Raw genomic sequence first — 14,257 nt, 5'->3', positions numbered from 1 at the left:
CGGAATCTCCATGCACATGACGAAGACGGGAGCAGGAACGACCCTGCTGATGTATTAGAGGACATAAGGCATCTGATAGTGAGGGAAGGCACTCAGGACACGAGACAACCTGGACAGAACACCTGCGTGAGAGAGGTCCGGAAAGAACGAGTGAACTGGCCAGCTGCAGGAGCAAGGAAGGAGTGGGAGATGTTTGATCACGATGTGGACTAGGTGCTGCAATCAGCTTTGGCAGGAGACGTGGGAAAGAAGCTCAAGGCCATGGCATCAATCATCTGGAGCATAGGTGCTGATCGCTTTGGAAAGGAAGAGCGAAGAGCAGGAACAAACAGCCAGCCCAAGGATAACGTTTGAAGAGCATAGCAATACTTAGAGGGGATCTGCGGAGGCTAAGGAAGGCATTCCGTCAATGGAGGGGAAGCCAGCACTGACGGAGATCTGAGACCACCTGAGGGAGCGCATTAAGATATTGCGAAGAGCTGAATGTCACCGCTGGAACAGGAAGCGACGGATGAAGGAAAGGACAGACTTTACCAAGAACCCATTCAAATACCTTTCAAGACTTCTGGGTGATAAAAGTTCAGGGGAGCTGAAAGCAACAAAGGAGGAGGTGGAGGAGCACCTCCGTCAGGTCCATAATGATCCCAGAAGGGAGGAAAACTTGGAAGAGATGGAGAAACTTATAAAACCAGCAGAACCAACTGTCCCCTTCAAAGCTGAGGAACCAAGCTGACAGGAAGTGAACACGTTTCTCAAGAAGGCCAGAGCAAAATCAGCCCCAGGACTTAACGGCATCCCTTATAAGGTGTATAAGTACTGCGGAAATCTCAGGAAACGACTCTTGAAGCTACTGAGAGTGGCATGGAAGAAGGACCTCCTTGCTGACGACTGGTTGATTGCGGAGGGATGCTTCATCCCTAAAGGAGAAAATCCCACGGGGATCAAGCAATTCGGTACTATTTCACTCCTCAACATCGAAGGCAAGATCTTCCTTGGGATTCTGGCACTGATCACTAAAATAATTGAAGACGCAAAGAAAAACCATGTTGACCTGGCAGTTCTATGGCTGGATCTAACAAATGCCTGTGGGACGATACCCCATAAGTTAGTGGAACTGACAATGAGGACCCACCATGTCCCAGAGCGATTCCAGAAGCTCTTGCAGTGCTACTTCAATTAGTTCAAAATGCGTTTCACCTCTGGAGACTTTACCACTGACTGGCAGAGACTGGAGGTGGGCATTGTTACAGGCTGCACAATCTCAGTGATTCTGTTTTCTGCAGCAATTAACCTTCTAGTCAAGTCAGCAGAGAAAGTACGTCGGGGTGCGGTGCTGGTGATGGGCGTCCAACAGGTACCAGTAAAAGCATTCATGGACGATCTCACAATCACAGCGAAAGCAGTACCTGAAGGTAGATGGATCCTGGGAGACTTGGTCAAGCTCACAGAGTGGGCAAGGATGGGATTCAAACCTGAAATGTCCAGAAGCCTGGTACTGAGGAGGGGGCGTGTACAGAACTGGTTCCGCTCATCCCCACGGTTCAAGAGGAACCAGTGAAGAGCTTGCGGAAGTGGTTCAGAGCCAACCTCAATGATAGGCAGAACGTGAGGAAGATGCTTATCCAAACAGACAGCTGGATGACATCACTGGAGAAGAGCGGCTTGCCTGGCAAGTAAAAGGCCTGGGGTTACCAGCATGGGGTCCTCCCTAGACTGCTCTGGCCTCTGCTAGTCAATGAGGTACCTGTATCCACCGTCGAGGGGCAGGAAAGGAAGATTAACACCTACCTGAGTAGATGGCTAGGGGTCCCAAGAAGCTTTTGCTCCATCGGGCTGTACAGCACAGGCAGCAAGCTACAGCTGCCTGTGACATCAGTGGTGGAGGAGTATAAGACAAAGATGTGTCAGGCCATGATGCTGCGAGACAGCAAAGATGAAACAGTACGCTAGGCAGGCATTGTGGTCAGGACAGGCCGCTAGTGGTCAGCTAGTAGAGCACTGACAGAGGAAGAGGTTTTATTGCATCATTCAGATATTGTGGGGACAGTAGCCCAGGGCAGGCTGGGACAAGGTTGATCCACTAGAGTGAGCTGGAACAATGCCGATCCAAATTAGCGACATACCATGGTGCAGATGGAGGTTCGAAAGGCAGAGGAGGGGGTTCGGAATGACAAGGCTGTAGCCATGAAGAAACAGGGCAGCTGGACAAAGTGGGAGGGTGCACGAGGGAGGGCCCTGACCTGGCAAGACATCTGGAGTATGGAAGGACATCGAGTAAAGTTCCTGATGTGTTCTGTGTATGATGTTCTGCCTACTTCATCAAACCTCCACACACGGGGGTTAGCAGAAAACCCTAATTGTAAGCTTTGTGGAAAAACAGCTAATCTTGAGCATGTACTCTTATCATGTCAGTTAAGCTTGGCCGATGGGAAATTCAGATGGCGACACGACAAGATTCTGGCCCAGTTGGCAGATGGCGTAGAGCAGGCGAGGAAGAAGGTGAAGAAAATTAACTTTATCCACTTCGTCAGGTCAGGAGAGAGCACTGTAACAGGACGAAAGGGAAAAGGGATCTTGACTTCAGCAAATGACTGGGAGATGAGGGCCGATCTGAAAAAGCAGCTAAAATTCTCAGAAGAGATACACAAGCCTTGGACCAGACATTTTCCTCTGGTCTAAAGGTACCAAGCAGGTGGTGCTCATAGAGCTAACAGTGCCCTGGGAAGAGAGGATGGAGGAGGCACAGGAGCGTAAGCTCAAAAAATACCAAGACCTTGTCCTCAAAAGCCAGCAAAATGGATGGAAGGCCTGGAACCTGCCCGTGGAGGTCGGCTGCAGGGGCTTTGCTGGGCAGTCACTCTAGAGAACCCTTGGATTATTGGGGATCGAAGGTCTGGCCAGGAAGCGGCTGGTAGGCAATGTCACCAAACAGGCGGTAACAGCATCCCGATGGATCTGGATACAGCGGGATGTGCGGTGGCGGAGCCAACCTGGGAAAGGATTAACAACTGCAGAGGCGAGTGATGGTCAGCTGGGGTAGATCCAGGACGCTGGATCTGCTGTCAAGCCCTCCCGAGGTGTCATGGTCTTAAATTGATGAAACACCAAGGAAGGGGGGTGCCCATCTGATAACCGGCTGTAGCCACCCAACTCTTGTTCAGGTATGCGGCCAAGCCCTTGACTTGGCTCAGGGAGGATGCCCCTGCTAGGCATAGTCCCGCTGGTGCCTTGGAAGGGAAGAAGGAGAGAAGAGTGGAGAGAGCGATGCCGCTGGCCCACAGGTGTATGGCAGGGTACCTGTAAAGGTGAGTCAGGTGCGATGATCCACATCATATTTTGCATATATATCCTTGAATTTCAATGATCGCATTACATTTTGAGGGACTAGTTTCTCAGCAGCGGCGGAATTTTACTTGCTCCTGTTAGTAGTACTGCGCCGAAAAGTAAACAGAGAAGCGCACTCCAATCGGGATACCTAGTAGTAGCCTAAGTAATATCAGTCCACCACTGCCGTTACTTATATGCCTACAACCAACTTCTTATTTTGCCTCAGTGTTTTATTTGTTTGTTTGTCATCATTGTTTTGTTTTTTGTCTAAAAAAAATAATAACAAAAGAAAGCCTTTTGACTACAAAGCAGTATTTGTTACATCCTTCAATCTGACCAACCATCCACTCGGGAGCACTCCTTTACAAGCCTTAAAAGAGGTAATAGCTATGCAGTGAGACAAAGAACTTGTATAAATATCTTTACTTCGGGAGCGAAGAGTTTATCCAGAGACAAATGAGCAGCTGTAGGAATATTTGCTCACCTGTGACCAAGAGAGCCTCCACATCGCTGAATTCTGTCTGATAGGCTGGATCTCCTCCCTCTGCTCTGCACACATAAAGCCCAGTGTGTTGAAGAGCAGCAGGGCTGAGAGTGTAGGAGCCTCCAGCTCCTCTGCTGCTGTCTGAGAGGAGCTCAACAGAGTAAGTGTTCCCTCTGTAGAGAACATCAGGTGAGTTCCGTCTATAAGGAACAGTTCTGGAGGGAACTGCTCTGTACCAGAGAAACGTCCAGTTTAAGGAGGTGTCTCTAACCTCACAGCTCAGAGTCACTGAGTCTCCTTCAGCTGACCAGCTGTCTGGACAAACTCTGAGAACTGGACGCGGTCTCGCTGTTGATGAACAGTTGGAGGTTTTCATAAAAAAACAAATGTTTGAATGAATAAACCCATCTTCATATCTGATTGCAAATGATCCGTCATACTTACAGTTAAATGTAATGTTGACAGCATTGCTGTGTTGCCCAGATTCAGACTCACACCAGTACACTCCCCTATCCCATACTGTAGTGCTGCTGCTGCTGCATGTGGGTCCAGCTTCTGATCTCCAATCACGAGGACAGTCTGACTCCTCTTCTCTGTTTGTGGACCATCTCAGCCTCCATCCAGTAGAGTTGTCCTGCACCTCACAGCTCAGAGAGAGAGACTCAGATTCAAACAGCTGAGCTCTGTTGGGTCTGATGACTAGAAAGGCTGGAAGAGATAGACCTGAGACACAGTGAAGAAAGAGGTGAATTTAAAGGTCCTATGTGTAAGAACTTCTCCCATCTAGTGTTTAGGGATTATATTGCAACATAACTACGGTAGCTGTCACATCAAAAACATAACACCCAATTTACACCAAAGATCCGCGTCGAGACGAAACCGTCGCAGAAGGAGTTGCATCGGTGTGAATTAAATGGTGCACGTCGTTGCCAGCTGTTGAAAGCCGTCGCAAAGCATTAAACGTTACCATATCTAGTCGCAGCTCATCTCATTGTGAATCTACCTAGATGATGGCCCTAGTTCCGGACTCCTAAATAGGTGTGTCAAAACATAAACTTTTTTCTTTTGTAATTGCTTGTGTGTGATGCCAACGAAACACACTTTCGGACATGGAATAAATAATTAAATTTTTGCCTGTTAACCGAGCTTCTTAGCTAACGTTAGTACAGTAAACTGAAAGTGAATGGGAATGGCTAGTGATGTTCGCTAACTAGGTAGCAGCTAAGGACTTTGGTTAAACTTATACTTTGTTGCAAACTAACCTGAAATAACATACATTCAGCAACTTACTGGTAGTCTGCTAGTTCTAGCAAAACTATAGTAGGTTATTTTATCAACTGTCTCTGGGTCTAGAGCATTTGAACAGTTGGCTGTGCACAAGAGCTTTGCTAGAACAGTGACAGATCACAAACAAAGTTATTTTTTCTCTTTATTTGTTTACTGGAAAATACAATGCCAATGTCGGAATGTTAGGAAGACATGTAGCTTGTAGAAAATGGGTTCATAACTTACATCGCTGAATGTAGGGTAATTCAGCAGATGAATCCAAGAAAGTTTTTCTTTGCATGCCAAAGACGGCGCTGTATTTCACAAATGTCCCTAGCCGGTCACCATTATTATAAAATGGCGCACGTAGATAAATCGATTATAAACGCTTTGTATATGTAAATGCCTATATCTAAGCCCATAGGTATGCTTCGAATTAGTGGTGGTGGTAATTAACCATGAATGAGGCCACATTTATGAATGGGAAATGTTACAATAATATAGCAAACAAACAACTGAAAACGTTCCACACTGTCCCTTTAAGATTCATGGTTAAGGGCTGTTCATACCAGGAATGATAACGATAACAATAACCATAATGATAAAAGCGTCCACACTGACCAACGATAAGCAAAGTCTCTCCTTGTGTTGAATGTGATGGCTAAAATGTGATTAGTTCTGATTGGCTGTAAGCTTTTTATCGATGTCACAATGAATCGCTCTGAAAGTGATCCCCAACAATATCATTCTTTATGTCGTTATGGTTTCTGTGTGAACGTCGTCATTTATATTTACAAGAACAATATTTTTTATAGTTCTCGTGCTTGGTGTGAACGGCCCTTTAGAGTCGGTCAAGAAACTGAAACTCAATGGAGTACAAACTGAGACAAATGAGCACATGAAGGAGTATTTGCTCACCTGTGACCCAGAGAGCCTCCACATCGCTGAATTCTGTCTGATAGGTTGGATCTCCTCCCTCTGCTCTGCACACATAAAGCCCAGTGTGTTGAAGAGCAGCAGGGCTGAGAGTGTAGGAGCCTCCAGCTCCTCTGCTGCTGTCTGAGAGGAGCTCCACAGAGTAAGTGTTCCCTCTGTAGCGAACATCAGCTGAGTTCCGTCTATAAGGAACAGTTTTGGAGGGAACTGCTCTGTACCAGAGGAATGTCCAGTCTAAGGAGGTGTGTCTAACCTCACAGCTCAGAGTCACTGAGTCTCCTTCAGCTGGCCAGCTGTGTGAAGAAACTCTGAGGACTGGACGGGGTCCCGCTGTTGATGAGCAGTTGAAAGAATTTCATAAAAATGTGTTATGAAAAAAAATATTATTTAACTAAAAACATATACAGAGAACTGTTTGATAACTGATGATCAATAAGCCTTCATTTTTCTGCTACACAAATTTCTCTTACATACTTACAGTTAAATGTAATGTTGACAGCATTGCTGTGTTGCCCAGATTCAGACTCACACCAGTACACTCCCCTATCCCATACTGAAGTGCTGCTGCTGCTGCATGTGGGTCCAGCTTCTGATCTCCAATCACGAGGACAGTCTGACTTCTCTTCTCTGTTTGTGGACCATCTCAGCCTCCATCCAGTAGAGTTGTCCTGCACCTCACAGCTCAGAGAGACGGACTCAGATTCAAACAGCTGAGCTTTGTTGGGTCTGATGACCAGAGAGGCTGGAGGAGATAGACCTGGGACACAGATGAGAAACAGGTGAACTTAAGTGAGTTCATACTGAGACAAAAGAGCAGCTCAGGTAATATTCACTTACCTGTGACCCAGAGAGCCTCCACATCGCTGAATTCTGTCTGATAGGTTGGATCTCCTCCCTCTGCTCTGCACACATAAAGCCCAGTGTGTTGAAGAGCAGCAGGGCTGAGAGTGTAGGAGCCTCCAGCTCCTCTGCTGCTGTCTGAGAGGAGCTCCACAGAGTAAGTGTTCCCTCTGTAGCGAACATCAGCTGAGTTCCGTCTATAAGGAACAGTTCTGGAGGGAACTGCTCTGTACCAAAGGAACGTCCAGTTTAAGGAGGTGTGTCTAACCTCACAGCTCAGAGTCACTGAGTCTCCTTCAGCTGGCCAGCTGTGTGAAGAAACTCTGAGAACTGGATGGGGTCTCGCTGTTGATGAGCAGTTGAAAGAATTTCATGAAAAAAATATTATTTAACTAAAAAACATATACAGAGAACTGTTTAATAACTGATCAATAAACATTAATTTTTCTGCTACACAATTTTTTTCTTTCATACTTACAGTTAAATGTAATGTTGACAGCATTGCTGTGTTGCCCAGATTCAGACTCACACCAGTACACTCCCCTATCCCATACTGAAGTGCTGCTGCTGCTGCATGTGGGTCCAGCTTCTGATCTCCAATCACGAGGACAGTCTGACTCCTCTTCTCTGTTTGTGGACCATCTCAGCCTCCATCCAGTAGAGTTGTCCTGCACCTCACAGCTCAGAGAGAGAGACTCAGATTCAAACAGCTGAGCTCTGTTGGGTCTGATGACTAGAAAGGCTGGAAGAGATAGACCTGAGACACAGTGAAGAAAGAGGTGAATTTAAAGGTCCTATGTGTAAGAACTTCTCCCATCTAGTGTTTAGGGATTATATTGCAACATAACTACGGTAGCTGTCACACATCAAAAACATAACACCCAATTTACACCAAAGATCCGCGTCGAGACGAAACCGTCGCAGAAGGAGTTGCAGCGGTGTGAATTAAATGGTGCACGTCGTTGCCAGCTGTTGAAAGCCGTCGCAAAGCATTTAACGTTACCATATCTAGTCGCAGCTCATCTCATTGCGAATCTACCTAGATGATGGCCCTATTTCCATATTTTTCTCCTAAATAGGTGTGTCAAAACATAAACTTTTTTCTTTTGTCATTGCTTGTGTGTGATGCCAATGAAACACACTTTCGGACATGGAATAAATCATTAAATTTTGCCTGTTAACCGAGCTAACGTTAGTACAGTAAACTGAAAGTGAATGGCTAGTGATGTTCGCTAGCTAGGTAGCAGCTAAGGACTTTGGTTAAACTTATACATTGTTGTAAACTAACCTGAAATAACATGCATTCAGCAACTTACTGGTAGTCTGCTAGTTCTAGCAAAACTATAGTAGGTTAGTTTATCAACTGTCTCTGGGTCTAGAGCCTTTGAACAGGTGGCTGTGCACAAGAGCTTTACTAGAACAGTGACAGATCACAAACAAAGTTATTTTTTCTCTTTATTTGTTTCGTTGGAAAATACAATGCCAATGTCCTGCAAGCTTGTAGAAAATGGGTTCATAACTCACATCGCTGAATAGGGAAATTCAGCAGATGAATCCAAGAAAGTTTTCCTTTGCATGCCAAAGACGGCGCTGTATTTCATGTATTTCAAATGTCCCTAACCGGTCACCGTTATTTTAAAATGGTGCATGTAGATGAAGCGATTATAAACGCTATGTATATGTAAATACCTATATCTAAGCCCATACGTATGCTTCGAATTGGTGGTGGTGGTAATTAAACATGAATGAGGCCACATTTATGAATGGGAAATGTTACAGTAATATAGCAAACAAACAACTGAAAACGTTCCACACTGTCCCTTTAAGATTCATGGTTAAGGGCCGTTCATACCAGGAATGATAACTATAACGATAACAATAACCATAATGATAAAAGCGTCCACACTGACCAATTTTAAGCAAAGTCTCTCCTTGTGTTGAATGTGATGGCTAAAATGTGATGGGTTCTGATTGGCTGTAAGCTTTTTATCAATGTCACAATCGCTCTGAAAGTGATCCCCAACAATATCATTCTTTATGTCGTTATGTAGGGTGATTCTTCAACTAGGGTACTTTTTATGTCCCTAACAGAAATAAAAAAAACTAAAAAACATTTCCACTATTTTGTTTTTTCCACACTTACTACACATTTAGGGGAACCTTTGTATATAAAAAAATATTGTTCAATTATTTATTATATAAAATGTATTTTTTATAAAATCAGAGGCATGTTATATGTGTTTTTTACTATTTTGCCTCCGTCCCCAGGCCAGACTTAGGGTCTTTGACCTTATCTCACTTAAATGTATTACTGATATAATGTTAAATTAAAGCATAAGTTATGGATTAATATCCATTTCAATCAAATATAATATTTTCTTTAGTATTTATTTTCAATTTGACATATTTTTAAGATGTTGAACGCTTGTCCCCTGGGTTCACTGTCTTTTCCACAACTCTGTACAAAATACAATGCCAGGCTCAGTCTGGTAGGTTTGTATACTCAGTAACCATAGCAACAGACACTCCAGAGGGAACCACGTGGCTGAATGAAAGAGGTATCCCAATAGGGGGTAATAAAAAGGAGATATATCAAGGTAAATATGAGTTATACTTATGTTTATTGTATGTCACTTCTGAACCGCTTGTAATTCATACCGCCTTGTAATTCATACCGCATGGATTTTTTTCAATGTAATTAGTTGTAATTTGTGATTATTTATTGCTAACTAAAACTAACACTATTAGGCTACAACTAAGTCTGACATAGTCTCTCTGCTGTTCCTTTAAGATGGCACCCCAAACATCAGCAGAGAAGGCCAGACTATACAGGGAAAGACTAAAATCTGATCCATTAAAATATGCTGAGTTCCTAAGGAAAGACAGAGAAAGATATGCAAAGAAAAAACAACAAGGATTAGTTAAGACTGTTGCAGACATGTCAGTGAGAGACCAAAGAATGATGAGAAGACAGTGGCGAACTAAGCAACGGAACAGACGGTTTCTGGAAGGGGTAACATTAGAATTGCGTTTCCGAGGAACAACAAGAGTGGGTTTGATCAGGGGCATGGAACTCGGCTTAATCCAAGGATTCCAACGGTACCTCATTTATGAAAATCGGGCACACGGATCAAAAGTTATCTGCATTAACGCAACATCCAATAAGCCAAAACGCATAAATAACGTGGTTGCTATGCTGGTTGCTAAGGCAATCATGCTGGTTGCTATGGTGGTCGCTAGGTTGACCTTACAGGGGTGGTTTCTAGGTTGTTGCTAGGGTAATTAAAATGGTTGCTAGGGTACTGGTGGTTGCTAGGGTTAAAGCCAATCAATAGGGTGATTCAACTTCATGTAGCCGCCTGCAGCCATCTTAAGCTGACTGCATAAAGTGATTATTTTAAGAGATCCATTTTCAAACCAGAACTGTGCATAGGCCATGGTTAAAAACGTATCAGAATCTCAGAAATAATCGCGTAATGCAGCAGGGCTGTACGTTAACTTTTTTTGCAAGTAGCACTGGTGCTACAGAGGTTAAAAGTTTTGTAGCACCAGACACAAATTCTGTAGCATCGATATAAAACCTCTAAAATCTCTAAAAACAATCACAAGTAGGGCAGTTCATCAAATGTGTTTGGGATCTAGGCCTACTGCAACTGGATTGATAAAAGGTTGTGTAGTTCCAAACATCTCACCTGGCTACATTGTGTTTGAGATGAACAAAAGCTATTAGCATGATGTTATTTGGTTGTTGTGTTTTTGTAAAAACAAAAAAACAATCCCGGAGCAAGCCCACTATTGTTCTTCTTAAGTTTTCTTATTATTATGTCTTCCTATTCACCCACTTTTTGTACGAACTACTGCTCCTAGACCGTTTGAGCTATCGACGCGGTTCCAACTCCAACAATTCAGGCCCGAACCGGTGCAGTTTGCTTGTCACTTTCGTGTCGCTGGCCCTTGTCGTTTTCGCGGTATTCCCATTTTTCTGCGATTTTTGGCCCCATTGAAATTAATGGCGGAATCCTGGCCCTTTATGTTGGCCCACCAGTACCCTAGCAACCATTTTAATTACCCTAGCAACAACCTAGAAACCACCCCTGTAATGTCAACCTAGGCAGTGAAAGACTTGTTTTTATGACAACATGATGGAGGTTTTTTATGAAGTTCATGAATTGTTTTATGAAGATTGTTCTGACAAAATGAGGATGATGTTTTTTATGATATTTTGTATTAAAAAGACATCTGTGAGACATATTGCATGAGTTATATTTTACTATCTTTTATATTTTTACTAGAGATTTTATACTGAAATGTATTTTTCACCATATCCCGTCTTTTCCACAACTCCTTGTCTTTTCCACAACCACAAATTTTTTAAGGTAAAATGTTTAAAAAAATAGTTTTATGGTAATGATGGTTGTGGTGTTGATATTTGTTCAGTTGAGGGTAAGGTATATTGTATTAGTTTAAAAATATCAGATTTCAAAATGGTAAAAACGTGAATGAATGGTTTCAGTGACCTATTTTTAAGTGTTTCTTAGTGTTAACTTAATAATATCATAACAGTTACATTTCTGAGATATAAATAAATGTAAAATTGGGAAAGATGTGAATGTGATGTTTAAATATTTGCTGTTATACATATATTGGCTTTAACATTTTTGCTTTAAAACATTTGTTTATCTTGGTGATGGAAAATTACAATTTCCTTGCTGTGCTTAGACAAAATGGCAAAAAATATATATTATTCAATTAAAATCAGCATAGCCAACTTCAGGGCATGTATCTAGACAGAATGGGGAAGCAAAGTATGGCAATAATATTTGAATACAAAATGTTTCATTTTCTGAAAATCTTTTGGTCAAAAAGTACCATAGATGAAGGTTTATGTGTGAACGTCGTCATTCATATTTACAAGAACAATATTTTTTATAGTTCTCGTTCTTGGTGTGAACGGCCCTTTAGAGTCGGTCAAGAAACTGAAACTCAGTGGAGTACAAACTGAGACAAATGAGCACATGAAGGAGTATTTACTCACCTGTGACCCAGAGAGCCTCCACATCGCTGAATTCTGTCTGATAGGTTGGATCTCCTCCCTCTGCTCTGCACACATAAAGCCCAGTGTGTTGAAGAGCAGCAGGGCTGAGAGTGTAGGAGCCTCCAGCTCCTCTGCTGCTGTCTGAGAGGAGCTCCACAGAGTAAGTGTTCCCTCTGTAGCGAACATCAGCTGAGTTCCGTCTATAAGGAACAGTTTTGGAGGGAACTGCTCTGTACCAGAGGAACGTCCAGTTTAAGGAGGTGTGTCTAACCTCACAGCTCAGAGTCACTGAGTCTCCTTCAGCTGGCCAGCTGTGTGAAGAAACTCTGAGGACTGGACGGGGTCTCGCTGTTGATGAGCAGTTGAAAGAATTTCATAAAAATGTGTTATGAAAAAAAATATTATTTAACTAAAAACATATACAGAGAACTGTTTGATAACTGATGATCAATAAGCCTTCATTTTTCTGCTACACAAATTTCTCTTACATACTTACAGTTAAATGTAATGTTGACAGCATTGCTGTGTTGCCCAGATTCAGACTCACACCAGTACACTCCCCTATCCCATACTGAAGTGCTGCTGCTGCTGCATGTGGGTCCAGCTTCTGATCTCCAATCACGAGGACAGTCTGACTTCTCTTCTCTGTTTGTGGACCATCTCAGCCTCCATCCAGTAGAGTTGTCCTGCACCTCACAGCTCAGAGAGACGGACTCAGATTCAAACAGCTGAGCTCTGTTGGGTCTGATGACCAGAGAGGCTGGAGGAGATAGACCTACACACACAGTGAAGAAAGAGGTGAATTTAAGATTCAGGGTTAAGGGCCGTTCATACCAGGAATGATAACGATAACAATAACCATAATAATAAAAGCGTCCACACTGACCAACGATAAGCAAAGTGTCTCTCCTTGTGTTAATAATTTACTCACCTGTGACCCAGAGAGCCTCCACATCGCTGAATTCTGTCTGATAGGCTGGATCTCCTCCCTCTGCTCTGCACACATAAAGCCCAGTGTGTTGAAGAGCAGCAGGGCTGAGAGTGTAGGAGCCTCCAGCTCCTCTGCTGCTGTCTGAGAGGAGCTCCACAGAGTAAGTGTTCCCTCTGTAGCGAACATCAGCTGAGTTCCGTCTATAAGGAACAGTTCTGGAGGGAACTGCTCTGTACCAGAGGAACGTCCAGTCTAAGGAGGTGTGTCTAACCTCACAGCTCAGAGTCACTGAGTCTCCTTCGGCTGGCCAGCTGTGTGAAGAAACTCTGAGAACTGGACGGGGTCTCGCTGTTGATGAGCAGTTGAAAGAATTTAATAAAAATGTGTTATGAAAAAAAATAGGGTAAGGCTATTTGCACCCCTGGTACAATTAGCAGTGTATGCTATTTGTACCCTGGTGCAATAAGAAGTGAATTCTATTTGTACCCCGGTGCACACAGCAATGTGTCCTATTAGTACCCCGTCTGGTACAATATCAATGTATGCTATTCGTACCCCGGTGCACACAGCAATGTGTCCTATTAGTACCCTGTCTGGTACAAATATCAATGTACTGTATGCTATTCGTACCCTGGTGCACACAGCAATGTGTTCTATTAATACCCCGTCTGGTACAAATAGTGTATGCTATTTGCACCCCTGTGCATTTATTCTGGCATATTGATCACACAATGTAATAATAATTTTAAAAAAAACAAGCAACATGTTTTTTTGTTGTTACGTAACAGGGTGTGAATAGCTCAGCTGTGTAACAGACACTCTGAATAAGGTATACTGTTTGCATCAATGTACAGTTAGAAGTGGATGCTATTCGTACCCTGGTGTTTATAGTACTGTATGCTATTTACACCCTGGTGCATGAACTAGCTAATTGTTGCAATCAAAACTTCCGTTTGAGAACTGATTTCTTGTTCAAATTGCGCGCCTTCTCTCCAGAGATGTTGGTACACATGCAAACTCACTCTACCAAAATGCATTACACAGGAATCAAACCCTGGTCTCCCACATGCTAACCCTTGTCTGTGACCACTGCACTATCTTCTTCCACAAGCAAATGGTGTTTGCAGGTAATCTTATAGTTTATAGGCCTGAACGTCACATTCACGAAAATTTGTTAACTAACAAACTGACAGTTGTATGTGTTCACTGAACCAAGATTATGAAAATAAAACACAACTTTTCAATCTAAAACTTAATCTGAACAGATATTAGTGCCGAAACCTTTCAGAATTCTTCACTTTCTGCTGACGAAAAAACGAATATCCGCCATGTTTTTGTGCACGTGAGCAACGACTTTTTGTTGTTATGTCACAGGGTGTGAATAGCTCAGCTGTGTGGCCAAGGCTATTCGTACCAGGGGTGTAAATAGACACTCCGA

At 43.2% G+C, this 14,257-nt stretch overlaps 1 protein-coding gene across 1 annotated transcript in view; it reads right to left on the bottom strand.

The window, feature by feature from the left end:
* LOC143109266 (basement membrane-specific heparan sulfate proteoglycan core protein-like) overlaps positions 1 to 14,257 on the bottom strand; it is a 43,538-nt gene that overhangs the window by 22,035 nt on the left and 7,246 nt on the right. Inside the window, exons 5-13 of the mRNA XM_076271924.1 lie at positions 12,820 to 13,167; positions 12,385 to 12,663; positions 11,889 to 12,236; positions 7,332 to 7,610; positions 6,851 to 7,198; positions 6,492 to 6,770; positions 5,996 to 6,343; positions 4,256 to 4,534; positions 3,812 to 4,159 (exon numbers count right to left, since the gene is read on the bottom strand). Coding sequence (XP_076128039.1) covers positions 3,812 to 4,159; positions 4,256 to 4,534; positions 5,996 to 6,343; positions 6,492 to 6,770; positions 6,851 to 7,198; positions 7,332 to 7,610; positions 11,889 to 12,236; positions 12,385 to 12,663; positions 12,820 to 13,167 — 2,856 coding nt within the window. The remainder of the gene's footprint in view (positions 1 to 3,811; positions 4,160 to 4,255; positions 4,535 to 5,995; positions 6,344 to 6,491; positions 6,771 to 6,850; positions 7,199 to 7,331; positions 7,611 to 11,888; positions 12,237 to 12,384; positions 12,664 to 12,819; positions 13,168 to 14,257) is intronic.

This window comes from Alosa pseudoharengus, unplaced genomic scaffold (genome assembly GCF_046254945.1).
Source record: "Alosa pseudoharengus isolate Yale_2024_CS ecotype anadromous, Long Island Sound unplaced genomic scaffold, YU_APseudo_1.1 YU_APseudo_1.1_scf_7, whole genome shotgun sequence".
Lineage (NCBI taxonomy): Eukaryota > Metazoa > Chordata > Actinopteri > Clupeiformes > Clupeidae > Alosa > Alosa pseudoharengus.
This window is presented reverse-complemented; position numbering and strand designations above follow the sequence as displayed.